At 42.1% G+C, this 26,743-nt stretch overlaps 1 protein-coding gene across 1 annotated transcript; it reads left to right on the top strand.

Annotated features, from left to right (window-relative positions):
• The first annotated feature begins 716 nt into the window (after positions 1-716).
• wdr26b (WD repeat domain 26b) lies at positions 717-24,054 on the top strand. Its single transcript, XM_012868793.3, has 14 exons — positions 717-1,373; positions 3,620-3,719; positions 4,627-4,683; positions 8,663-8,799; positions 10,645-10,742; positions 10,844-11,000; positions 12,058-12,196; positions 14,987-15,127; positions 15,581-15,700; positions 18,625-18,770; positions 18,865-18,943; positions 19,096-19,225; positions 20,586-20,780; positions 20,877-24,054. The coding sequence occupies exons 1-14, from the start codon at positions 1,069-1,071 to the stop codon at positions 20,900-20,902; spliced, it is 1,830 nt and encodes a 609-aa protein (XP_012724247.1). The 5' UTR covers positions 717-1,068; the 3' UTR covers positions 20,903-24,054.
• Positions 24,055-26,743: the final 2,689 nt, after the last annotated feature.

The following is a 26,743-nucleotide window of genomic DNA, read 5'->3' as shown; positions in this document are numbered from 1 at the left end:
CATCCAATCAGCAGCTGATCAATAAAGTTTCTCTATTGATCTAAGGTTTATTTAAAAGGTTAACCAGAGCTGATTGTGATTCCTACAGAATACCCTTTAAACCTGATTGGTATTGTGTGGTTTAGTCAATGAATTTATGTGTTTGCCGACTAGGGTTACAAACGGCATTTTGATTTTAGCATTTTAGTATCAAAATTGCTCAAGACATTATGTTAAAATGATATAGGCACAAAACAACCACAGTGAATATATATATATATATATATATATATATATATATATATATATATATATATATTTTTTTTTTTTTTTTTTTTTTTTTTTTTTTTACAGACTAATGAGAAAGCACTAATAGTTTCTCAGTAGTAAAATCTTGGAACTAAACTGCGATTACATCATTTTACTACAGTTTAGATATAGTTAACTGGCCTACTTTTAATAAACTATTGCCATGCATAAGTTAAATTGTTTAAAAAATGTATATATGTGTAATATCTACAAAAAAAATTAACCAACTTTAAAATACGGATGTGATCAAAATAAAAAAATAAATAAGCACATTTTTACTTTCCATATTGTCAGATTTGTATTTATTATGCTAACTATATTCTCATGCACCACCCATGGATTATATTCTACTCGGAAGCCTGCTAGTGTAGGAATTTCCGGCTACGTCAGGGCGTCGGGACTCCATTAGAGTTGCAGCTGTTTTGAGAGAAACATCAACAAAAACGAGCTGACATTAGGCTCCGAGTCTGGCGACCAGGCATTCAATCTGGAAGCGTCACCTACATTTCCCACCCGGAGCTTCGCCGGTTTCTAACCACGGCCGCTCTCGGTGAGGAAACTCTGGCCTCCGCTTCCTCCTCCTCCGACTCGGACACCGGCGGAGCGTCGCCGCCCCCGCGGAAGAAACACCGAGCCTCGGCGGCGGAGGGAGCAGGAGAGCCCGGGGCTTCAGCCGTTGTGACAGGCCTCTCTGGAATTGTTCTGGGACTTGCCGCAAACTCTCAAACCACCTCCACCATCCACTTTAATCGCAGTCTTGTGAACAACTTTAGCAGCAGCATGCAGTCAAACGGGGCAGGACAGGGGCAAGAATCCGCGGAGCTTCCCTGCCTGAACAGCGCACAAAACGGGGAGTCATCCTCGGCCGGTGGGACCCACTCAAACGGGCTTCTGTCGAACGCGGACAACGGGAACGGCGTCGGCACCAGTAACGGCTCTTCGGTCGGCCCCTGCTCGGGGACGTCGGCCACCTCCACGGCCTCGAGCTCGGAGGTGGGCTCGCTGAAGAAGAAGAAGCGGCTGTCGCAGGCGGAGGAAGATGTCATACGATTAATAGGGCAACATCTCCACGGACTAGGGCTGAAGTAAGTTTTATGCAATGTGTCAGCCGCGGAGAAACGTCAACAGACATGAAATATCAGCGACGAGCACTGCAAGTGCGATCCGTGGCATTGTGTTATTTATTTTTTTTGTGTGTGTTTCTGGTGAAAGGGCCGGTTGCTAAAAGCGCTATTAGAGCGCCTGACAGACACAAACATGGGGGGATGGGGTAGTAAGTTAGGCTGTGAGCTCGGCAGTTGGTAGGAAGAAGGGGTCCATCTTGCACAATAACAGTTAGCTTTCGAAGCTAATAGCATTCGGCTGCCGTGTCCTGGGCATCAAACGTTTAACAGGACATAAAACACGGGCTACATTTTTACAGTTTGCCCCCCAACGCGAAGAACGTTTGATTCAAAGTGGGACACAATGTGCTGTCAACATATATGGATTTCGCACTGGATCAAAAAAAAAAAAAAAAAAAAGCATTACATCATCCAATGCTAGTCTCGTTTATTCACCCTAAACACGGTTTAACTTTTTTTATTATTATTTTACGATGCTTTTACAACACCGTCTGTAATTTGTCAGGTTATTTTTAATATTTATTTAGTTGCTAACGGGGATGTTGTTGTGGCTTCTTAATGAGGTGCTAAAGCAGGATTATCGAGTTTGTTGTGTACCTGTTTGCGGTTCAAAGGCTGTTGCGCCAAAAAAAATAATAATAATAATAATAATGCGGATAAAACCTAAGGTTAATGCACGGATTGTCACGCCACTGCGATTCGATGTTTTCGTCGTTGTTGTTGTTTTTCTCCAGCTTGATTGAAAGCTAATCGCTATAGAAATTAGTGCGCTGCGTAAAAAAAAAAAAAAACATTGTAATGACAAGGCGGAGAGCATCTGGTTGCTAGTCCAACTCCGCGTTTCTTCTAATCCGTCATTTTGTGAAGCTGTGTCGATTTTTGAGACATTCTCGTTTTTTTTTGTTGTTGTGTTTTTTTTTTTCTTCTTCTTCTTCCTCCACGGTGTCTCCTGCAGATTGTTATGTCTGTCTGGCAGTAATGCCCTAATTCTTGCGTGTGCTCGTCGCCACGGCTGTTTAACAGTCAGTCGTTTATTTGGAGGAGGAGATGGGGGGTTATTTGTTCCTGAAATGAGCCGAACCGGATGGTTTCATGGCGGCCGAGGAATGCGGCTCTCTACCAGCTGTTTTAGATGGAAGCGCTTTTGCTTGAATCTAATTATAGCCGTGGTGGTGGTGTGTGGTGGGAGGGAGGGGGGGGGGGGGGGGGTGTTCAGTATATGCATGTGTGCACTTATCGCTGCCAAAGTGACTGTTGTATAGCTCAAAGCTGCTCTGATCTGCGGTGTGTCCAGCTGGGAAAGTAAATCAAGCGTCATGAAAGACAGCCTAGCCTTGACGTTGCTGCTGGATCCGTGGTGGTGTTGGGGATACATGGCATTGCCTGGTATGAAACAGAGCCTCTACATTTCAGCATGGGAAATACAAGGGGGGATGGAGGGGGAGGGGGGGGGATCAGTATTGCAGTCAGCTGGATGAGAGGCTGAACACAAAGCTGCTGCGCCACTTCATTGATACCTGAGAATGATGTCATAGTGCCGAAAGGTGTCAGCCACACCCCCCCCCCCCCTTTTTTTTTTCTTTTTTCGTCATCTCTCGCTGGTTATGGTTCCCCTTAGCCAGGGTTGGGGTGGGGGGGAAAAGATGGTGTTCGGACAGATGGCGACGGCTCACGGTTTGACAAGCCGAGAGGGTGATGTCAGCTGCAGAGAAAGCTCGCCCCCATGTTAATGAACCTCCTACTGTCCACACATAATGCTCTGGTCATGACACAGGCGCTCTGTGTTGGTTTCCTTCAGATTCAGTGAGCTGTTCGTTTTTCTTTCTTTCTTTTTTTTTTATGTCGCCATGTGATGTCGACAAGCGCCTCTTAGAATATCATTACGGGTCACCGTGGCACCTGTTTTAACCCTTCAAATGACACCTTATTGTCTAAAGAAGTATGATGATGATGATGATAAATTGCTCTGAAATGTCTCTTCATGTGATCATGCTCTGACATTTCAGCATCCTGCTGACTGAGCTCACAGTTCTGATTACCGGCTCGATGCTGACGCTGAGAAGCCACCTTCATGCTTAATTTGAAAGTCACCCGTCCCCTACTTTTCTTCTTCTTTTTTTTTTTTTTTTTTTCATCTATTGTGTCCATACATCAGCATAACTTTGCCTCTCCTCTGTGTCTGTGTGTGTGTGTGTGTGTGTCTGCAGTCAGACGGTGGACCTGCTGATGCAGGAATCGGGCTGCAGACTGGAGCACCCTTCAGCGTCCAAATTCCGCAACCACGTCATGGAAGGGGAGTGGGACAAGGTTGGTTTGGAGGGCCGTAATTGATGAGCTAAGATTTAATAAACGTGGAATTTGGGAATGTGCCGCCAATCTGTCGTGCTGTTTTGCACTTTCAAACTAGGTAGCGTTTAGAAAAAAAAAACAATGAGCAAGTGTAAATCGACCCCACTTTATTGTATAATGAAGGCCGTACGTCTGGTCAGAGGTTCTTTAAGGCTGCATAGGAATGCATCAAACTACCTTTGTGCTACAGTTACACAAGTCCAAATGTTGGTGGTGTATGCACGGTTACAGATGCTTTAGGCCTTTGTTACAATTACAGCAGCAATGAATCAATGTATTTGACTTGGAGCTATTCCTCCTATATAATTACAGGTTAATTTGTTGTTATAAAGCATTGGACAATAATTCTTACATACTTAAAATATATTAAAAAAATGCATGCCACAGATAGATAGATAGATAGATAGATAGATAGATATTCAGGAAAACATAGGTTTTGTTTTTACATGTTTCTAATCTTCAGACTTTGTTGCATTTCTCTGCTTTAAGAGCTCGGCTTAGGCTTACAAAATCGCAGACCTTATTCAAAAGGAGCGTTCTGAAATGATGAAATTGACAGCAGGCTTAAGTCGAGCGGTTCCAAACTGGTGGATGTGGGTGGCTGGTTTGTTCTTACTCACAAGGCTACTTGTGAATTCACGTTGTGATTGTTGCTTCTGCTCGGCTGAATCAAAGAGCACGGGACAGCAAGCATGCTGCAGAAGCCTCGTGTACAGTGTCCAGAAGGCCGCTGCTGCCTAATGTTCATATGACTGTTTTTTTTTTTTTGTTTGTTTTGTTTTCTTTTTGTCCTGTCCAAACTGCTGAGCTAACAATTTCTCTCTGTGTCTTCCCACCCTCATGCTCCCTTTGTTTCTGGGTCCAGGCTGAGAATGATCTCAACGAGTTGAGAGCACTGATGCATTCGCCCAACGCTATTGTGGTAAGGCTCGCTTTTGCTCAAAACCCGAACTGAATGACAGTCAGCCGAGCACGCCGGCGCTGCTGGAGCTTCCAGAACCGTAGCTTTATAAACCGGGCCTGTGTTGTGGCGCTTAAAAAAAAAAAAAAAGCTAAAATGTTCTGGATAAATCCCCGGAAAGGAAAACGGACCGCACGATGAATTCACAGAAAGAGAACGTCATATTTCCTTTTTCTTTTAAGGAAAATAGGGTTTACTGAATAATTTGTCTAGGCTTCTTTAATTTGTCTCCACTTTTGATCAATTCCGTTCTGTTTTTCAATTATTTATGAATGATACTGGATGCAAACTAAAAGGACTATTGTTTTAATTAGCATATGGAAATATTTTTTTTTTTAGTTTGCTATGCTCTTTCATGTCTCAGGATCCTGCTGCTCTGTTTCACAAGTCACAAAGCAATGATCTGTTTATTTAAACCTGCCGCTGCAAAGAAGACAATAAACCATCAGCTGGAATCCTCTTGCGCTCTGCGTAATGGCGAAGTTTTAACAGTTCGGAGACGGGGAGCTGTAGGCCCGTGCGCTTTTGGAAATGTGGCGTGTGGGTGGATGCTGTCTTGAATTGATGTGTGCTTCTTTCAACTCTCGCTTGTATCAGTAGTCAGGGTCATGCTGCATCCCTGAGATAAGGCTCCAATTTCATACCGAAGATGCTGCCGCGTGCACCGATCAGTAAACATGTTTCTGTTAGCCCTCAGCATTAAATGAAAGGGGCGGATGTTTAGCCGTTTTACAACTTTTTAAAACAACGGTGCAAATGTGGCACGGGTGGTTCGAACAGGCGCAGCTCCGTCGGTCCTTTGACTTCACAGAACGTTTGCCAAGCTGCTTTCTTTAAAACACAAAAAGCAACGCTGGAAGGAAGCTGGGTGGTACAACAATGAGCGTCTAGGTTTGATCCGTAGTTAGAGAAGGAGAACCCGGACCATTAATAGGCCTCGCTTTCCTCCCGCCGTCACCGTAGACGCATGCTTTCCCCATCTTGTTTAAAACGGTTATAAACTGTCCTGCAGTGCAGTAAGATCGGCTAATTATCCTCTTTGCGCTCCAACGTCGCTGTCGTTCTTCATGCGTCTTTACTGGGTCGCTTGACCTTTTTTGGAGAAAAGAAGAAATGGAGCGGGGAACTGATTAAGCCAGATTTACCAATCTGACAAAGCGAGAAATGGAAAGTTGACTGTTTTTATTAACTTTACCAAACCGTCTTATAGGACAATGTGTTTTTTCTTAGTAATTGGTGTCAGACAATCTTAATTTTACACGCAAAATGAGCTGATTACTCCTCCAGGCTTATGCAGTAATAGCACCCTGTTAGAAGAATGCACATTTGAACAAAATCTTGTTTTTGTTTTTTTAAGAAGCTTTAAACATGTTTGAAACAAGGGTTAGAGTTGTGATTTAGCGTGTCTCTGCTGTACTAGTCAATAATTTCAGCAATCGTGCCTTTATGTTATTATATTTTGCCTTTTTGTACTTGCTATAGCAGCCTAACCCGTCAGGATATGAACATCAAGAATAAATGTTGCCACTGTTGCTCTCAGAAGGAAGTTTAAACATTTTGAGAGCTCAGAGTGCGGGCTAATATTTTAGGATGTGATTAGTGTTAACTCTTAAGACCGCGTTCAGATCTGATATTAAAATACACCCTGGCTGATTCAGAGAACAGTAGACCATCATGTAAGCGCCATCGGGTCCACCCGTCATTAGATTCTGTCCTGAGTGATCAGATCTGAGTAACCTGCTTAACCTACAAACGAGCTGGTGGCCACATCACAGCTAGGGCTGTCAGCTGAGCCGTAACCGGGACATCAGCAGGACCTCCGACGTTCCTGCAACTTCTCAGAAACATTCAGCCACATGAGCTACATTATTAATCAGCGTGCCTGTGCAAGTTCTCAGTTTGTCCGGGTCATCACAACAGCAAACAGGCTCAAATCGGAGGCGACCGGACTTTAGCTCAGTGTTTTTTCTGAAAACATTTCCACGCCTATCCAAGAGTTTTTGTGGCTCATCTTTGAGCAACCTGCAGTTGGAGCGCTGCTGTTTTTAAGGACATGTAGGCCCATACAACTAGGCGCATTTTAGGTCAGATGGAAATCAATGACCTACCCATCACTGTCCTGGGTCGTTAGAAGCTATTCCTTGGTGTGAGTGGAGAACTTGGTCACCTGAATCATGATCAGACTGCTGATGTAATCTCTTTGCAATGTGTTGGAGGACCGAGCTGTAAACACTGGGGAGCTGTAAGCCCAATCCTCCCCCTCTGTTTAGTGATGGCTTTTCTCTTTTGACCAAGATGGCTTCTTTCACCCCTCTGCCTACTGTTTTCTCTGTCCAAACCTGAACACCATTGTCGTCAAAATTTTTAACCAGGGATCAACATGGCGGAGGTTCAGATGAGTTGCACTTTTGTTGCATTATTTCGACTCCAAGCTCCTAGTGTATTTGAATTTGTAGCTCAACAGATGGAATATGGTTGAGTTAAAATAATGTTGGAGCTATAAAATAAAGTGCTGAAGTGTCACGATTTTCGGCAGATGCACGTTTTGTTTGCATGAGTCATATTTTATGGCCTAAGGACTGCAGTGGGTATAACCGGCTACAAAAAAAAAAAAAATTACAAATATAAGCTAGGTAATACAGGGAAAAATCAAGTCACCCATACTGTCTGCTGAAATCTACTGATGTATAAAAAAAAAACAGTTTTGTGTAAAAACGTCTTATGTTTCACTAAAGAGGTTTGCCAGGAATTTTATTTGATCTGGTAATAAAAATAAACAAAACAAAAGAAAAACCCTTTTCTTCTTTCCTTCTGAGTGTCCCAGAAGCCATCTATTGGTTTTTAGATTCAAACCATGCCGTTGCGTTTATATTTTCTGACTGAAAGCAGTCCGGTTAACTTTGAGGCCAGTTAAGGTCGTGTCGATGCTCCTTCAATGTGTCCCAGGACGGTTACCTTTAGACTGACAAACTACTGCTCATACCGCTGTCCCAGATCGTCTCCCAAATCCCCTTCTATGCTCTTTATTCTGCTGGAAGAAACGACCTTAAAAAAAAAACTCAAGTACCTAGATTTCTATATTTTATAGATTATAGGATGTATTACGATGAAGCAGTTTGTGCTTGTTCAGATAGGTATTGATCTTTCTTTCTTTGTTTCTTTGTTTCTTTCTTTGCGTATCGCATTGAAAAAAACCGAGGCATTTCAGTTCTTTGTTGTTGTTGATTTTCTCCTGGGTCTTTTTCGGGCACAAAATCATAACCCCAAGCCTCAAACATGTCAACAGAATCCTAAAACCGCTTCGGCCTTCGACTGTCCGCTGCCTCAACGGGGGATCTTTTCAAGGCGGGGGGAGCTTTATTCGGCTCAGCGTGTGGGAGATGTGGTCCAGCATCCTCAGACTGACGCTGCCCCCCACCACACCCTCTGTGCAGTTTGCTCTGCACCACCAGATGATACAACATTAAACTCTCCAGGAGGGTTCGGGCACATCGATGACCTTTTTGAGCGCCTAGACGCAGAATGCGCCCTTTAAAGGGCGGGGACAAATCGGTTTGGGTTGAAAATGGATTCGTTCCAAATTAAAACACCTTTTTAAAGCATTTTCAAGGCAAATCATAAATATGGTGCTTGGAAATTGACAAATGTCAATACATAAACCTTTTCATACACTGCTGCTTATTTTAAATTTGGCTTTCCAAAAGGTGTAGGAAGGAAGTCTTGCGTGAGTGTTTGGTACCTTGATATGGTTTAGAGCTTTGATTCCCTAGTCTGTTAAATGTAACTCGTCCCAATGACATGCAGACTATTCGGATCTCTATTTTACACCTTATCTGTGTCAGAGTGTATTCATCTGTGATTTCTTTAAGCCTACCTTGCTTTAGATTCTTAAAAGAAGGTTTTTTTACCGTTTCTCCCGTCTTTGTCGTCTCCTCCTCAGCGGATGAAGTTCCTGCTGCTGCAACAGAAGTACCTGGAGTATCTGGAGGATGGCAAGGTCCTGGAGGCTCTGCAGGTTCTCCGGGGAGAGCTGACGCCGCTCAAATACAACACAGATCGGATCCACGTCCTCAGCGGGTACTTTTTGACGTCGCCCCGGTGTCATAGACGATTCACGCATACATAAACGATCCCACACAATGGTCTGTCTTAAAAATGCGCAGGTTTGGCAGAGAGCGGCTTCAGGTCGTCCTCTTGAATGTTTTTATAATAACGCTCTTTTTTTAATTATTGTTATTATTGTTCTTTATTCATCACAGGACAGCATGTGGTACCTTGACTGGGTTTTGATGTAAACATTTGGTAGATGCAATAACCAGCTAGCGCTGCTGAACTGTGATGAAAAGATTCAAACGCAGAGATAGCAAACACGACGAGTAGTTCAAACACAGCGTTGACTTCAAAGAGAAGCTGCTAATAGGACCGAACAGTGAACAAGTGCTGCTGGCGGCTCGAGCAGCGCAAGTGAGTTTTCTTTAAGAAGTGAACGACTAAAGGCTAAAAACTGTTGGGAAATGCAAGTTATGATTGTGTCAATTTTGTATTGGGTTGTCGACGTAAAACTGGTATGAGACACTAACTTGGTGTCGCGGCGGATGTAGGACACGGCAGAGGGGTTTAAAAGACGGCGACAGAGCCAGCAGTTCTTAATTTCATCCGGTTAGACAAGCAAACCAAGGACAGATTTGACCAGTGAGCTTGTTTGTGTCTGTTATGAATATGAGCGTGTTGGTTTGTACAAATGAATGTCATTGTGGGTGTATGGTTTAACCACTACTGCATTAATCTATTGCCTATTGTGGTCAGCCTGGTCTGTAACTTAGCATTAGTGTTAGTATCACTTTGCCTTTTTTCAGGATTTTCACTGGATTTTATATTTTGCTGATGTGATAATTTCCCTTAGTTTTTTTTTTTTTTTTTTTCACCTCTCTGAGGTTGTGGCTTATTTTCATGTCCAGTCTTCCTGTCTGACTTTTTATAGTTGCTCATTTTAAGTATCACACAGACGAGCTTGCTCTTGCCAATAATGAACAGGGCTTGTATTTTTACTGAGATGTAGTAGAAATTCTCATCTGGGACGTTTTTGGGATCCACTTGAAACCACAACAATAATCTCCAAGGGTGGCTATCGGTTCTGGCAGTGACGGCATATCTGGCCCTGGTGTATTCTTTGGCTGAGAGTGTCATAGTTTACTCAGGATGCTGATGTCAATGAAAAATGCGAAACAAACTACTATTGATGAGAAAATACAAAGGGCGCTAAGAATCGTGTTAATTACTTTTTTTCGGGCCACCTTCCTATGATGCCACCCACATTGAGGTGGCTGTTCATTGTAAAGCAAAAACGACCCGAGTTAAGTTGAGCTAACTAGCGGAGAGAGCCAGTAGAGACGCGATAAAAAGCGAAGACTCTCTACAGAACCTGTCCTTGATGGGCACAGGAAAGATGCCTGTCTTGAGCGGAGAAATGCGGCGAACATCAGAATCCGCACATGTGATCAGGATTGTTTACAACATATTGACTCTCCTTCATCATGGCTATATGTTAGACAGTTTTTTTTTTTCAGGCATTTTCATTTACCGCTTATTCCACTCAAATATAGCATAAAATACTTACGCGTGTTCTTTATATATCTCAGTCTTTTGGCATTTTTGATTAGCTTTTACTCTCATTTGCTGTCTTCTGCCACACAACATAATGTAGCATTAGCTTGTTGTGTATAAGTGTTGAATCTGACCTCTGCGTGTGGATTAAAAGAGGAATTGGATTAAAATGTTTTTTTATTTTTTTTAAGTGCGTGATTAATCATTTTAACCCTCTGGTGGCTTTTTAGATTGTGCTAGCCCTAAAATATAGTTTTATTTGACCAGCCAGTGTGTTTTGTTTTCCCCCCTATAGCTCAACCTTGCATTTTCTCGCAGGTACCTAATGTGTAGCCACGCCGAGGATCTCCGGGCCAAGGCAGAGTGGGAGGGCAAGGGCACCGCCTCGCGCTCCAGGCTGCTGGATAAACTACAGAGTGAGGAGAGGGTTTCCATATTACAGGCCTGTGGGGGCGGCACACGTACGTTTTGATAGCGCTGAGGTGAACCGTCTTCTCGCTTTCTCGCCTTGTTCCAGCCTACCTGCCCCCCTCTGTGATGCTGCCCCCTCGGCGACTGCACACTCTGCTGCGGCAGGCCGTGGAACTGCAGAGGGATCGCTGTCTTTATCACAACACCAAGCTGGACAACAACCTGGACTCGGTCTCCCTCCTCCTCGACCACGTCTGCAGCAGGTTGGTGCTGCAGACGTGCTGTATGATCGTCTGACACCGCGTCCTCGCACAGTAAACGCGCCGATGGGGGAAAACGTACAGCAGCTCCCAAAAGTGTGCACGACCCCGTTGAAAGGGCGAGTTTTTGCGACGTGCTGGACGTCCAGCAGGAATCATGGCGTCGGAGTTCATCTCGCATTTGTTGGGATTTTGCTGTGAAGAACTTTTCCACATTCAGTCAACCTAAAAAAAAAAAAAAAGTTATATCTTAGTCACCAGCAGTGAGATACATTTTTATGTCAGCTAAAACAACAGATAGTATAACTTCTTACTGCTGGGCTCCTTATTGAGCAAAAAAGCTATTATTAGGTGGTTAATCAGCCGGCCTATGATTTTGCCTTGTTAACCTGCACTATAGGCTGCTTTCTAGTTCCCTGGCGTCTTAAAAAAATACCACGGCTGAGGATTTTTCTCAAGGTGGATGAAGTTATGAATAGTCCCATCAGCTACAGAGCAGGCTTTTTATTTTTCAGCCTCACAGTGAATGCAAGGTAACATCAAAATCCGCAACAAAAATCTCATGAAAGGACTTTTTTTTTTTTTTTTTATAAATGGTCTAGCTAGTTCTCACAGTCTTATAGATTTGGAGGACCTTTGTAAGGCAGAGTCGGTAAATACTGCAGGGTCATGAGGCTGGATGCTGAGCAACTCCTGCCAAAAGACATTGAATGCTGAAACTGAATGAAAACGTGCTTTAACAAAGGATTTGTTTAGGGCTGTGCAGAGATGTGCTATATTCTTTCCATCACGTGTGTTTATCTGAATTATGCAGGATAAGTGTCACATATGTGGACAATATCTTTGAAAGGATTTATCACCGTCTCCTTTCAACAGGGTTGTGGACACTTTTAGGGCCTACTGTAAGCTTAATTCTGCCTTCTATACTTTGTCATCTGTTTTCTCAGTACATCTATTGTTGGCTACATTTTGACAGCTAAGCGCTTACTCTACTGTAATAGACTTTCCAGAAATGTACTAGTTATTAATAGGTTATAATAATGCTTTTCTTTTTCTACAGGAAACAGTTTCCCTGTTACACCCAGCAGATTCTGACAGAGCATTGTAATGAAGTGTGGTTCTGCAAATTCTCAAACGATGGCACCAAACTAGCAACCGGCTCCAAAGACACTACTGTCATAATTTGGCAGGTGGACCCGGTGAGTGCGCAAACATACACTTTTTACTCATTTAATTGCTGTCTGCTGGAGATTGTAGTAGTTGCAGTCTCTTTTTTTAGATGCAAATTATAAAAATATATATTTTCAAATTGTCAAAGACAATGTGCGCCGATCCATATTGAAATCATTTGACAAAATGTGCTTTGTTTAATGTTGAATGGCATTAAACACAATGAGTAGAATTCAGAATGCCATACTTCACGTTTTTAAGTAGAAATAGGACACATAAAAGTTTTTATTTAGTTTGTTTCTTTGTTAAGCTATAGCGAATAGCTAATATTTCACACATGTCACACTGGTGCAGTCCGGGTGAGTACAGTGAGGAAACATTGTTTTCCCAAATTAATTATTAAATGTTAAAGCTGCGGTATGGAGTTTTGAGAAAACCGTGGACTTAGCCTGAACAGTTGAATAAGCACACCTTACAGATTCCACCGTCTTGCCCTCTGCTGCAGCCCTCTCTCCACAGCTCCTCCCCCACAGCCGAGCCTGCCGTGCTGGTCCAGTGTTTACCCGTCTTTTTGTTTTCTGAGCAGGTGCCACTCCAGAAATTGGCAGTTTTCCTGTAAAGCAGGTTGCTTCTCCACGCAGCTGCAATTTAGAGCTTAGATGACCATAGCGCTGTGTGGGGGTGGGGGGGAAGCAACGTGTACACAAGAGTGACTAGCTGTGTTTCCATCAACAATTTTTTTTTATTGCTCACTTTTAAATATCGCAATAGAGAAGGTTGATGGAAACATTCATTCATTTACACTCGCTTGGGGTGTTTTTTGACTTTTTTGAAAAAGCATAAATGTGCTAAAGAGGAGATTGAAACGCATTTGTCGAATAAGTTCTGACATAGCGAACATTTACCTCACCTGACCGATCACCTGTTTCGGCTGCCGGTGTCTTCCTGAATGTTCCCGTAACGCTCAAAAACATGGCTGGAAGCATCAAGCGGTACGTGTGGACCGACAGACTCGAGCATATCTTTCATTCATCCATGAAAGAAAAAATGTTCATTAGAACTTTGCTCCATTACTGATGTGTGGCCCGTGCTAGTTAGCAACCTTTACTTCCTGTTTATTACAGCGTAATGTCAATGTATTACAACATTACACTTTGCGTTGACTGGTTAATTCACAGCAAACCAGTAGATGGAAGTGCATCTGACTCACATTTTCTTTTTTTGCGACATTTTTAAAATGTGCTCAAAATTTCTTTGGAACATTGCTAACAACCAATTAGAGCCAGACATTTCTCCTGGCTCTGGTTGGTTGTTTCTGACTAGGAGCGTTGTGTTTCTACAAATGGCAGTAGGAAAACTGGGAGGAGCCAGAGGAGCTTGGATTTCATTTTTTATTTTCTTTCCCCCCACAGGTTATCTGTCCCATATTTTACTGTCAGGACATAGTGTCTGTTTTAAAGGGTTCCACCATTAGTTGAACATGTTGGCCTAAATATGTCGTAATTTTCCTATTAACTTAAAAATAGCAGTTTGTTGTGCGTAAAAACTCATATTTACTTCAAACATTGTATATCTTTTGTTATATTTTCCACCCATGGAGGTTGCCATTGTTTCGCCTGGGCAGTGCATGCTGGGTTAATGACGCGGTTAGGTCCTCAACACTTCTCTCCAGAAGTCTTTCAGTCGTTTGTACGAACAAAATTGACAAAGGAGCTAACAGGTGGACGTTACACTAAAACCAACTACTGTGCCGCCTATTTTTATCCATGAAGCACCTAAATCCCACCGTCTTGAGTGTGAAAGACGCTGGAAGAAACATCAGTGATAGACAACATCGCAATTCCTTTTAAATAACAATGGTACTGCCACCGCTGCCGGTACCCGATACTGGGCCGAAGACCAGACCCTAAATGGGTGTTAACGCGTGAAGGTGCTGTTAACGAATCCAAGTCTGCTTTTCTTGTATTGCTTGTGCTGAACAAAGCAGAGATTATAGTTTTATTGGGAGGGTAATACACTTATTGTATTACCCTAAAGTGATATCAGGACATCAGTGGGTGTAGTTGGACTGGTTCTGTGCTCTGTGATGCTCTAGAAAAGCTGAGCGAAACAGAGAAGATCAAACTTTTACTGGATCAGTAAACAATGGCATGGTTTCAAAACAGCCGGCAGACTGGGGCAAAGCAAACCGGTTCTTGAATAGAGTCCGTGAAGAACCGGCTCGGGTTAAAGCACTAAAAAAACCCTTTGCTGGATAAACCTGCAAAGTATTATCCTCTCCTCAGATATTTAATGTACAATCTACTGTATTAGGAGCACTTGGCAGCCTGGATCCATCCCCCCCTTGTGTCCTCTCATGTGTTGCTACAGTTGAGTTTAAACAACAAAGCCCTCTTCCTAACTGCTTCAGTTTATTTCATGTCCTGAAATTACAGTGGCTACAAAGTGAGTCTGAAATGGATAAAGTAAAAAATGCCCGAATAAAGTCTCTGGAACATTTTGACCAGACATGAGTACAAACAAATCACATGTTCTAACGAAACTTTTGGGTTTGCAGATCTGTTGGTTCTTTCTAAAAACAAATACTGCACTTTTTAATTTATTTCTTGCGTGGCAGGAATAGCGAGTAGTATCTTTATTTTCCGGTGCCACAGATTGTTTTCTTGGAACTTTCTGAAATGTTTATTTAAATGCAATAACGATTACTACCCAAGTTTCTCTTTTACGTATTGACAGCACTTGGATCCTAGTAAGAAGGACTAAACCACAACAGTTTGTCCCAGTTGTTCTCTAATAGCTTATTTATCCCCGCCTGGTAGGAGAGCCACCAACTGAAGCTGCTGCGGACCCTGGAGGGGCACGCATACGGAGTCTCCTACTTGGCCTGGAGTCCCGACGACACCTACCTGATCGCCTGTGGACCTGATGATTGCTCTGAGCTCTGGCTCTGGAATGTTCAGGTAAACTTAACGGGGGATGGGCTTCTGAATGCAAACGGGATTGGGCCTTCATGTTGTCTGAATTAGTTGTTAATAAAATGCTGTAGGTTCTGTAAGGGGAAACGCTGATCTCCTGCATTATATCCCAGTATTTGTATCATTAAGTCCTGCGAGCACGACGCGCATTGTGTCTCCTCATCACCATGCTGTGTGTGTCACGGCTATCTAAGCCCCATTAATCGTATCCCAAGTCTGGAAAGTGCTATGGATACCCAGTAGTGTGCCGTTTGTACTCAGTGACCTTTTCTTTGCACCCATCCTCTCCCCTCCCCTCTCTCTTCTGTTTTTTTTTTGTTTTTTTTTCTCTTACTCATCCCTCCCCCACTCTGACTCAATGTGCCTTCTTGCTGTCTCCCTTCCCCCCATTTCCTCCCCTCCGTGTCTGCCGCCCCTCCACATGCTCGGCTTCGCCAGACGGGGGAGCTGCGGACCAAGATGTCCCAGTCCCACGAAGACAGTCTTACCAGTGTGGCCTGGAATCCTGACGGCAAGCGCTTTGTCACCGGAGGACAAAGGGGCCAGTTTTATCAGTGTGTAAGTGCTCCATTGATTTACACATTTTTACACACAGTTCTCAAACTTTTTCTTTCTTTCTTTCTTTCTTTCTTTCTTTCTTTCTAGTTGGAGTGATTTTGTTTCTTTAAAGACAGTTTGAAACATGAGGGTTACTATGTGCAGTGCTTTCAAACCTTCATCATTTGTCACGATCACAAATATCATTGTTTTTTTTGTTTGGAATTCAATTCAATTCAATTTTATTTATATAGCGCCAAATCATGAAACATGTCATCTCAAGGCACTTTACAAAGTCAAGTTCAATCATATTATACAGGTTGGGGTAAATTATACAGATTGGTCAAAAATGTCCTATATAAGGAAACCAGTTGATTGCATCAAAGTCCTGACAAGCAGCATTCACTCCTGGGGAAGCGTAGAGCCACAGGGAGAGTCATCTGCATTGTACATGGCTTTGCTGCAATCCCTCATACTGAGCAAGCATGAAGCGACAGTGGGAAGAAAAACTCCCCATTAACGGGAAGAAACACCTCCGGCAGAACCGGCTCAGTATGAACAGTCATCTGCCTCGACAGACTGAGGGTTAGAGAAGACAGAGCAGAGACACAACAAGAGAGACAAAAAAAACAACTCATGTCATCTCAAGGCACTTTACAAAGTCAAGTTCAATCATATTATGCACCACTTTGTGTATCATACGATACACAAAGTGGTGCATAATTGTGAAGTAGAGAGATAGTTTGACATATAAAATCCTGAAGTGTGGGGTCTGCCTGTGTTTAGTCCCCCTTATTCAATACTTCATAAAACCTACCTTTTACTGCTTTTACAGCTGCAAGTCCTTTAGAGCCTGATCTATGAGTTTTGTTCTCAATTGGATTTAAATCTGATGTTTGACTGTGTCATTCTTGTGTGTTGATATAAAACACTCCGTTATAGCTCTGGCTAGATGTTCATGGTAGATGGCCTGCTGGACGGCGACCCTGAAGTCTTTTACAGCCTCTAACAGGATGACCTTTTATTTAGCTCCACCCAGCATTCCCACAGCATGATGCCACCACCACAGAGAACCTACTTTCACACGTCTGCCGTGTTCCCTACCTGGCTTGTGGCAAAACTGCTAACAGGACACGTGTGGTTGGGAAAATTTGAAAGTAACTCGATACAAAGATTAATATCGATTTTTTTTAAAAAGGATTTAAAACCGATATTCTGGCTTTCAATATCGATATACCTCCCAACACCTAGGGGGCGCTATTGCAGCCTAACCTTCATCCCTAAAATCAGACGTTTGGGCACGTTTTTGGTTTCTGTGATACATTAAATGCATCCAACCGAATGCACTTTGTTTTCCTATTAATATATCAGTGTTCAATAAATTGAACATAAATATAATATTTGGCTGGTTTTGTTGATTGAATGACTTTGAGCATTCGAAAGTAATAAATATCGATATTGGAGTCAAATCAAATCAAGGTGAGCTATATCGAGAATCGTATTGTATCGTGAGCTATGTATCGAAAATCGCATCGAATCGGCTCATCCTAGATGATACCCAGCCCTACTTTTTACTGTACCCCATTAAAGCTTGGGAGGCTTTCTGCAGGCTTTCGCACAGGATGGAGTTCTCCCTAAATTTCATAGGTCCAAGGGTTAAATGTTAAATTTCTAAAGCCTATTCATTAGAGCCAAACTGAGGATTTCCAGGACTCTTGGTTTCCTTGTTCTATTGTCTTTGTGTGACTGTTGCTTTCTGTCGTAGTTTGAGCAGAACAGAGGCAGAGCAGTAAGCTTTTCACTCTGTGTTCTTCTGTTCTCTTTCTCGTAAGCATTAATGCAGTGCTGGTTGAGGGAAAATCACTGATCTCTTTTCTTTTATTGAGAGCTGAGTTGTTTTTTCGATTAACATTAACATTATTTGATTAACATTTTCAATTTCTCTAAACAATAGCTTTCTTCTTGCCAGTCTTCCATGTAAGCCAGACAAATAATTGTTGGGTTGAAACTAGTGTTGTGCCGATGCCATTTTTTTGGCCCCGATACCGATACCCGATACCTGGCTGAGCTGTATTGGCCGATACCGAAACCATCTGTAAAATTGATATGTGTGTGTATATGAAGAACTGCATACTACTTGGATGTAAAATAATTGCCATCATGGCTTTGTCAAACTGCTACCTTTGTGAAGCAGAAAAAAAAAACTAATACAAAGTGAATCCAGTAGAACTAGTGAGTGTCGGGAGAGAGAAGGCTGCGTTAAAGTGACATACAAACATCAAAATGGTATCGTGCCCTATTTGTTGGTACTCACCGATACCACCATTTTATTGCTGGATCGGGGCCCCGGCCGATACTGGTATCGGTATCGGTGCAACACTAGTTGAAAGTTTCTGCCTCTGGGTCATGAATCTCTACAGCTCCTCCAAAGTTACCATGGCCCTCTTGGCTGCTTGCCTGATTAATTTTCTCCTCTATAACACAAACCTGCTTTATATTCAGACTCCTGACTGACCTGCTTTGGTCTCCGTGACGCTGTTTGTTCACCGATATTCTCCTGCACAGAACAGCTGGATTTCTGAGCTCATTTGACTAATTGAATCACTTCTAAAGGCAGTTTGTTAACCTGTAACCTATTTAGTAGCGTCAGAGTAAACGGGGTTGAATACTAATGCACAAACTTTTCAGGGTTTTATTTAGAAGGGAAAAAAAACATTTAGGTTTAGGCAGTATGAACACTTTAACAAAGCACCCTGTGCCTAGATTCAGTGTATGTGTGTTTTATTTTGTATCCAGGTCAATATGAACAGATATTTACTTGGGCACAGGCAGTTAAAAAATAAACCTAATTCTCTTATTAGTGAGGGCCGCCATGTTTTGCTAGTCTGCGTGCCTGCTTTCCCGTCAAGAATAAAGGCTGAGGGTTCTGCTGTCTGTGTTCTCAGGACCTGGATGGTAACTTGTTGGACTCCTGGGAGGGCGTGAGAGTTCAGTGCCTGTGGTGCCTGAACGATGGGAAGACTGTGCTGGCCTCGGACACCCATCAACGTATCAGAGGGTACAACTTTGAGGACCTCACAGACAGAAACATGTACGTATGATTTTAAGGCGAGGGTGAAAGATGCTGTGTGTTGCATTTTAGTTATCTGCAGTGGATAGATTTCTTTTTTGCATGTGCTTTGCAGAGTTCAAGAGGACCACCCTATCATGTCTTTTACCGTTTCAAAGAACGGTAGATTAGCTTTGTTAAATGTAGCAACTCAGGTAAGCGACCTCTTTGATTATGTAGAGAGTAAATGTATGAGAGAAATGAAGCCTTTCCAGTTTCCCTTTTAGGGTTATTAAAGTCTTTTTGAATTGAGACAGTTTTCAACATGCTTCACCCTGTCATGGTCTTTGCCACTCACTTTTAATAGGGAGTGCACCTGTGGGATCTTCAAGATCGGGTGCTGGTGAGGAAGTACCAAGGTGTGACCCAGGGCTTCTACACCATCCACTCCTGCTTTGGAGGACACAACGAAGACTTCATCGCCAGTGGCAGCGAAGGTACAATCTCTTAAAAAACACAATATATTTCAGCACTGCACAGTTCATCATGGGAAAAAGTACGGCACGACTCAAAGCCTACAAAGACCTCGTCACCGCCCCCCTAGAATGGCACGCTGGGCAAGGAGGGACATAATTTCAGAACCCAAGAGGCCCACAGCCCCTGTTGGAGAATTTGTCCATAACTGCTAGGCTGTTGTTGTTTTTTGGTGAGGGATGGTTAATACACCATGCCAACAATGAGACATAGTGGTGCAACCATCATGCTGTGGGGATGCTTTTCCTCAGAAGATGAATAAAGCAAAATCCCACGAAATCTTGAAAACTGTTGCAAAAAACTTAGGCAAGGCAAATTTATTTATATAGCACAATTCAGTACAGAGACAATGCAAAGTGCTTTACATGATTAAAATATAGGAATAAAAGCAAATAGGGATAGAATGTAGAAACAAAAAATAACATTAAAAACAGTAAAACGGTTTAACTAGAACATTCAAAGGCAATTTTAAACAAATGTTTTTAATCTTGATTTAAAGGAACTCAGGCTTTCTGCACTTTTACAGTTTTCTGGAAGTTTGTTCCAGATAAGTGGAGCATAGGAACTAAATGCTGCTTCTCCTTGTTTAGTTCTGGTTCTAGGTATGCAGAGTAGGCTGGAGCCAGAAGACCTGAGTGGTCTGGAGGGTTGATCCACTGATAACAAGTCTGTGATGTATTTAGGAGCTGAGCCATCCAGGGATTTATAGACTAACAGAAGTATTTTAAAGTATATTCTCTGAGATACAGGGAGCCAGTGTAAGGACTTTAGAACTGGGGTTATGTGCTCTACTTTCTTAGTCTTAGTGAGGAGGTTAGGTTGAGGCTGAGCTTCACCTCCCAGTTAGACGATGACCGTCAGATGTCTGTTTTGGAGAGAAAGATGGGAGTGGAGAGCTTGATGTACAAAGTTAGTAGATAAATGACTTCGGATAAGGAGCTGACATTTTAGTAAAGATGGTTCTACAAAGTGTTTGCTTTAGGGGAGCCAAAAACATGCACACAACAAACTATTTGATTTTTTTTTTTTTATTTTTTTCTTTTGTGAAAAGTGAATCATCTTCTATACGCTTCAGTTGTGCACTATTTGTGTTGGTTTGTCACATAAAACTTTTATTTCTAAAAGTGTTTTTCCATTCAAATAAAACGATTTCAAATTGAGGTTAAGACATTTAAAAACTGCAAAATCAAATTGATAATCTTTTGTATCTTTGGTTATTTTTGGCAATTTTTACGCCTCATTGTCCCTGTAGGCGACATAATCAGCAGCGTTTCTCTCCAAATTCTAAATCTGCTGTCTTCCATCTCTTTGTTTCACCCACAGACCATAAAGTGTACATCTGGCATAGGCGTGGCGAACTTCCTATTGCCGAGCTCACAGGCCATACACGCACCGTTAACTGTGTGAGCTGGAACCCAGCCATCCCGGGCCTCATGGCGTCGGCCTCAGACGACGGCACCGTGCGCATCTGGGGCCCCGCTCCGTTCCTCGACTCGCAAGAGGCGGACGGACTCAACGGTAGATGCTCTTGCTATACAGAGAGTTGCGTACGCAGACGTGTGCCGTACTGTCCGCTATGGTGACAAAACTGCATGTTGTTTCTTTGCTCCCCAGAAAACAGCAGTAACATGGACAGTTGATGGTGACCTTCAGAGCTGAGGATGTCTCAATTTGACAACAATCCCAAGAATTCTACAGTAAAACAAAAAACGTAAATGGGCAAATCAAAATTGATCTCACCAGAAAGAAAGTGAAGAAAACCCAACAAATGTCACCGACCCATCAGAGAAAAACAAAAGTGAGGGGGGGAGAAAAAAAAAGTGGCTCCGGACCGGCCTCGACAAATGGTGGACGCGATGACGGATTCCCTGGAATTTCAGGTCCCAAAAAAAAAATTTAAAAATTTGGATCCCTTTCTAAAGGCCTGGAAAGTCTGTAAATGCTCGGTGGGATCCTCCTCTGATGAACTCTTAACAGCTGTTCTCCTCACTTCTAACTGACCCCCTCGTCCTCCACGTCGTCCCACATTCAGTGGACATGCCAGGTCTCTGCAAGTATCTGAGGAAATCCATGTCCACCTCCGAGCTCGGGGGGGAGGGGCCCGCTGCATCCTCGCGACGCCTCCAGACGGACAGGGCGGACCAGCCCTCTCCTTGCCGGACTACATCCGTCTGCCCGTTTGTCTCAGACTCTCTAATGTCTCCATGGACATGGGTGGGGATCTGTTGTCGGGGGAGGACGGTGCATAGGGGGCTCTAGTAGGTCATCTGTGTGTGTGTTTTTTTTCTTTACCCTTTTTACTTGCTAAATTCTTCGGTCATTTGGACAAAAGCTGAAAGTTCACGGTGAAACCATCGACCCGACCAGCTGACAAAGAACACCAATAGGCTATGCTAACTGTTTGAAGTTTTTTTTTTTTTTTTTTTATGATAGTCATAGCGTTCATTCTTGTTTAAGAGGCGAACCTTAGCTCATCTAGTGCCCAAGGAAAACTTCAGCGTGAAGATTCCACTTTGTTTCTCAGCATTAAGAGGGGAAAAAAAAAAACTTTTATCCCCCGCTTTTAACATCTATCACGGACAGCTCCCCCCCCCCCATTCCCTCCCTCATGTCGAGCTAGCCTGTGCACAACTCCCCGTTACATCTGCCTAGGAGGAGGACAGAGTGATCCACAGGTTACATATCCACTGTGAGGGGGTCACACACTGTTGGCGAGGTGTGCTTTCCACCATCGAGACATGCATATATATAGATATATATATAAAACAGAGACCTTTCTCAGAAAGAGACGCTTTCAGACGTGGAGTGCAACTTCATTTGCACGCTTAGTGACTGCTGTCCCTCCTGTGTGAGAGTGGATGCGTGTGAGTGTGAGTAATAGTGACAGAGTGATCTTTTTCTTTTTTTTTTTTTTTTTGCATGCACACAGTAGAGCGAGAGTGGACCTTATTGGGTGCAGATTTAATTGGCGCGTGTTTTGTTTTTTCTTGTACGTGTGCAAGCTCGCACCAGCAGAAGATTCTCTCCCCCCTCTTCTCCCTCATCAGCTGTTTTCATAGTAAGATTAAGGATTTTAAACCAGTTCTGAGTTATCCAAAGCCCCATAGGGACCTCCATCTGTGGAACAAAGAGAACAAAAGAGCCATTTTGTAAAAAAAATAAATATATATATATCTTTTTCTTTTAATATGGGGCTTTAATTTTTACATTAGAATGTGTTTTGTCCTCAACGATGCAGCATTCAACTGGCACTGAGATGTTGACATCAGACATGTTGGGTGAAGCAAAGCAAAATCCGAAGAAAAAAAAACAACAACAATGCTATTTAAGCGAGACGTCTATAGAAGGAGGCTGAATGGCGCCACCAGTGGGCATGGGCCGGTGTGAGACTTCAAGGTATCACAATATTACCAGAAAACTATAAAACAAAAAGATCCAGTTTTTTTTTTTTTTTCTTAAAACAAAACGCCAACAATTATTCTTACTCCCGCTAAAATATGATCACAAATGTATAATTGCAGGTATAATAATGTTGTATTTAATATTTATTTATTATTCTGATTTTGATCAATTTGACTTGGAACAAAAATATAGACACCCACTGCGTTTTATTAATGATGTTTTATTTTTAGGAAAAAAAATATATAATTTTTCGGGATCCGACGCCTTTTTTCCCTTCTGATCTTCAGAGTAAGAGAAGCAGGGCGAGCTGAGATGATTGGTTGATTAGTTGAACCACCTGCGCTGGTAGCCGGCCTGCAGTCGGCTCCTCGACAAGCTTTCCATCTGTAGTTTTAAAACAGCGTTGCCGTGTAAGAGTGATTGCTGGAGCTACTTTAGTTGCCAAAATAACCCGCTGGAATAGAGAAATGTTTACTCTGTGCTCCATTCAGCTTCAGATCATTCTCTTTTTCTCTGGCATCCTATTAAAATTACTTTACACAGGAAGACTGGATGGACTTGCGGTTTTAGGGCTGTAACTTTCTTTTTTTTTCTTTTTTTTAATGTTCAAATACCATGATACCGTTAACCGGCCCATGCCCAGTTATCAGCAAAATATTGTTCCCTCAGAGAAGTTATCTGTCCAGTTGTTAATAGAAAGATGAGGCACCAATAACTAAAGCGGCACCCTGAGCGCGTAGTTTGGGACTTTTGCAATTCTGAATCAAAACACAATCTGCCTTTTCTGTTCCTACAGTTGCACAGACCCCCCCCCCCCCCCCCCCCCCCCCCCCCCTCGGTATGTATGACTCCCTCACTGCACTTTGAGTGGTCTTTCTGCTCTCCTGCACAGTGACGCTGTGGCAGAAATCTTCAGTTTGGTTTCCACAGGGGGAAAAAAAAAAAACAAAAAAAGGGTTACATTGGTAAAAAAAAATCCAACACCTAACAGGAGATTTTCAAGAGTGAGTCAAGTCCTCACCATGCCTCTATGCACCCGATGTGAGCGACCGGCCCAAACGTGATGAAACTCAGCATTATAAAGGCGTTGCAGCCTCGTCTTGAAGGTACCACCCTGGGAGCTTAGAGTTCAGCACCAACAGCCCCCTTTGCTCTCCAGCCAAGTTATTCAGTGGTCTTTGCACCATTTAAAGCTTTCTTCCTCCCTTATTTCAGGGTATGTAATGACAATTCGCTACAGACTGATATAGTAAAAATGTTTAAACCAGTGCTTTTGTCTGTTTTTATTGAACTTTTTTGTTACTTAATTTTTTTTTTTTCTTTTTGTTCACGTATATCATTTTTGTTTGATCTCTATCCCTGTATGATCATATTAAAATATAACCAGACATTTGGAGTCCTCCTTTTCTTTTTTTGTAACCATTATAACTTCTGTTTCTTTTGTATTTTTATTTGTATTCAGTTGCGATTTTTTTTTTATTTATTTTTTTGTTTTTTTTTCTCTCCAACCACCACAATCAGAAAACAATATGCACAGTAGCACCCTTTGCCAGTAGGAGTAGATGGAGGGGAGGAGGGGGTCATGTGGTGTTACCAAATCAGGTTCTAACTATCCACCCATCGCCTTTAAAGAATTCCCTCCCTGTGAAGATTCTGCTTCATCGCATCTCTGTGTATTTAATATCTTCTGCTTGGTGTGCCGTTGTAGATTGGCAGTCGCTGCTTTTCCGGCCTGTGTTGAAGCCAAATCCCAGGCGCACCGTTGTTTTCCTGTAGGTTATGTACCATCACGGTCCGATATGCACACTCTAGAAACCTGTTCTCTCCCCAACCACAGAATGGACTCCTGTTTCCATGCCGTGAATCCTTTTCAGAAGACTTGACAACTAATGCACACTTTTAACCCCCCCAACAAACAAAAAAAAAGCGATTCAGTGAAGAAGAAAAAAACAAACCCACATCCTTCACCTGCTGGTGGCCAATGCTATATCTGTATGCAACCCGGTGTCTTCTCTGTTCTTCTGTCGGAGTTTACCGAGGGAGCTGTTTCTGATTTAACTATGTCTTATTTCTCTGAGGTGGTGGTGGTGGTGGTGATGGGATGGGAGCGGGGTGGGGAATAAGGGCTTACTGTAGCATCTCTAAGTTCCTTGGGCTCTCGGGTGGGAAGGGGGGGCGGGGGGATGTGTTGGTTTGCGTTTCATGTCTTATTTACAAAAGTGATTGTAATGTTTTGTATTGTTGTGTAGGAAAAGTGTTATGTATGCATATTTTCAATAAAGAATTCAGGGTTTTGAAAAAAAAAAAAAGAGAGAGACCTTATAAGAGTTTAATGGAGGCCTAGGATTTGGACACCTACAAGATGATCCTAAAACAGGCGCGTGGGGGGGCGGGCTTCAGGCCCCCAGTGAAGCTTTCTGGGTCGGTTCTGTTTTCGTTTGGGTCTCTGTATGTAGTGATTTGATTCCCACGTGTCCCACAACAGTGAGGGGGCTTCCTTTAAAACCAGCATTAGGAATAACACAACCTGTTGACAATAAATTCCACTTATTTTGAAGTAAAGCCTTGTTGTTGGCCCTCCATTTAAAAAATAAAATAAAAAAAAATAATGCCATTTTAGGAAGAGATGAGAGACATAAGTATAGAGATGTGTACTTTGACTAATTCCTTATGATGAATCTTATCGCAACATATCTGGACACAACAGAATAGCTTTGTTTTGTTTTTTTCTTATTGATCTTTTTAGGAGAGGAAAGTTTTAGTGGTTAAATAAAAGGGAAGCGCACAACTGAGACAATATATGAACCTAAAGCAGAACTTGTATTAAAAGTATAACTTTGTCCTAAAGCAAACTTTGCTTGGAAAAGCAGGATAACTTAAAAATTTAATAAATTTCTAGATCCTTCTTGTCACTTCTAGATTTTGTCAAATGCTATTTTTTTTAAGTTTAATACTGTTCAATATAAATAATTTTTATTTGAAGTATTTTCCAAATTGCGCCTACTAGTGGTGTATTTTAAACAGAAGCTGGCCTGTAAAAACACCAACTGACAAAATCAAATGAGTAATCCAGTTTATAGTCAACTTTAACAAACAAATGGTATGTATTAACTTGTAATATACATCTTATATCCGATTTGGGTATAAGATGTATATTCATATATATTGACATTCTTTAGAAAAGGGAGAGATTTTTAAATACGTAACCAAATAAAATGGCTCAAAGATAAATATAAATGTGAGAACAAATCAGACTTTTAGCTTTATGTAGGTGATATAGGCATGATTGTAAAATTAGACATAAAAGGAAAGCATAAAAAAGATGTGATGAACATAAGTGACCCCTTTGATATGAACAGGTGAGAAGAACAGCAGCAGGAAAGACTCAGAGACACTATAGTTGGTTTAATTAAAAAAATCCATTTGTATGATGAATATTTAAATTAGTCGTCAGTATTAGGACTTCTGTGTAAGTCCTAATACTGCAGTCTAATAATTTTTAAAGTCAGGACTCTGACCCGGAAATGACTTAACTCTAATTCATCCATTTTAGTTGTAAGCCAGAAAACCAATAGGATCTTGGTAATGCGAGCCTATCAGAAATTGTTTTTAAGCTTTCATTACTCAGTGGATACTATTATAAATGATTGTCATTTGATTTATTTAGAGCAATTTCAAAACTTTTGACCCACATGGAGTTTTATGAGTGGTGCCCTGGGTTTGGGAGCCACTGCTGTCGCCTTACTAGTAAACGCCTTATTCCTTGGTGGAATAAGGAAAAAAAGTTTTTAATTTTTTGAGTTGTATGGTGTTATCTTTGTGTCAAAATGTGCTTTGTGTGGTACAGACAGCATAGCATCCACTCATTGAGTTATGGTAGCTGAGATCTCTACGTTCTGCAACCGTGTTTCTGGGCGGGGACAGCTAAGATGTCAGGCCAGAATTCCAACTTTTAAGAGTCATTCCAGTTTACCTCTTTCAAACTGAAACTCAAAAATGCTGACTAACGAGTTCAAACAGAATGCCCCACAAGGGTTGAGGCTTTTTTTGTTTTATTGTAATATTTTGCTCTCAGAGCC

The sequence above is a fragment of the Fundulus heteroclitus genome, chromosome 15, assembly GCF_011125445.2.
Source record: "Fundulus heteroclitus isolate FHET01 chromosome 15, MU-UCD_Fhet_4.1, whole genome shotgun sequence".
Classification (NCBI taxonomy): Eukaryota; Metazoa; Chordata; class Actinopteri; order Cyprinodontiformes; family Fundulidae; genus Fundulus; species Fundulus heteroclitus.
The sequence above is the reverse complement of the archived record's forward strand: the minus strand, read 5'-3'. Positions and strand labels throughout refer to the sequence as shown.

What these genes read in the sequence shown, in the direction of transcription:
- wdr26b (XM_012868793.3), top strand. Translation starts at nt 1,069, where the DNA reads ATGCAGTCAAACGGGGCAGGACAGGGGCAAGAATCCGCGGAGCTTCCC. An exon ending in CGGATCCACGTCCTCAGCGG is followed by an intron (nt 8,800 to 10,644) that starts GTACTTTTTGAC and finishes ATTTTCTCGCAG; the next exon opens with GTACCTAATGTGTAGCCACG. An exon ending in GCTGCTGGATAAACTACAGA is followed by an intron (nt 10,743 to 10,843) that starts GTGAGGAGAGGG and finishes GCCTTGTTCCAG; the next exon opens with CCTACCTGCCCCCCTCTGTG.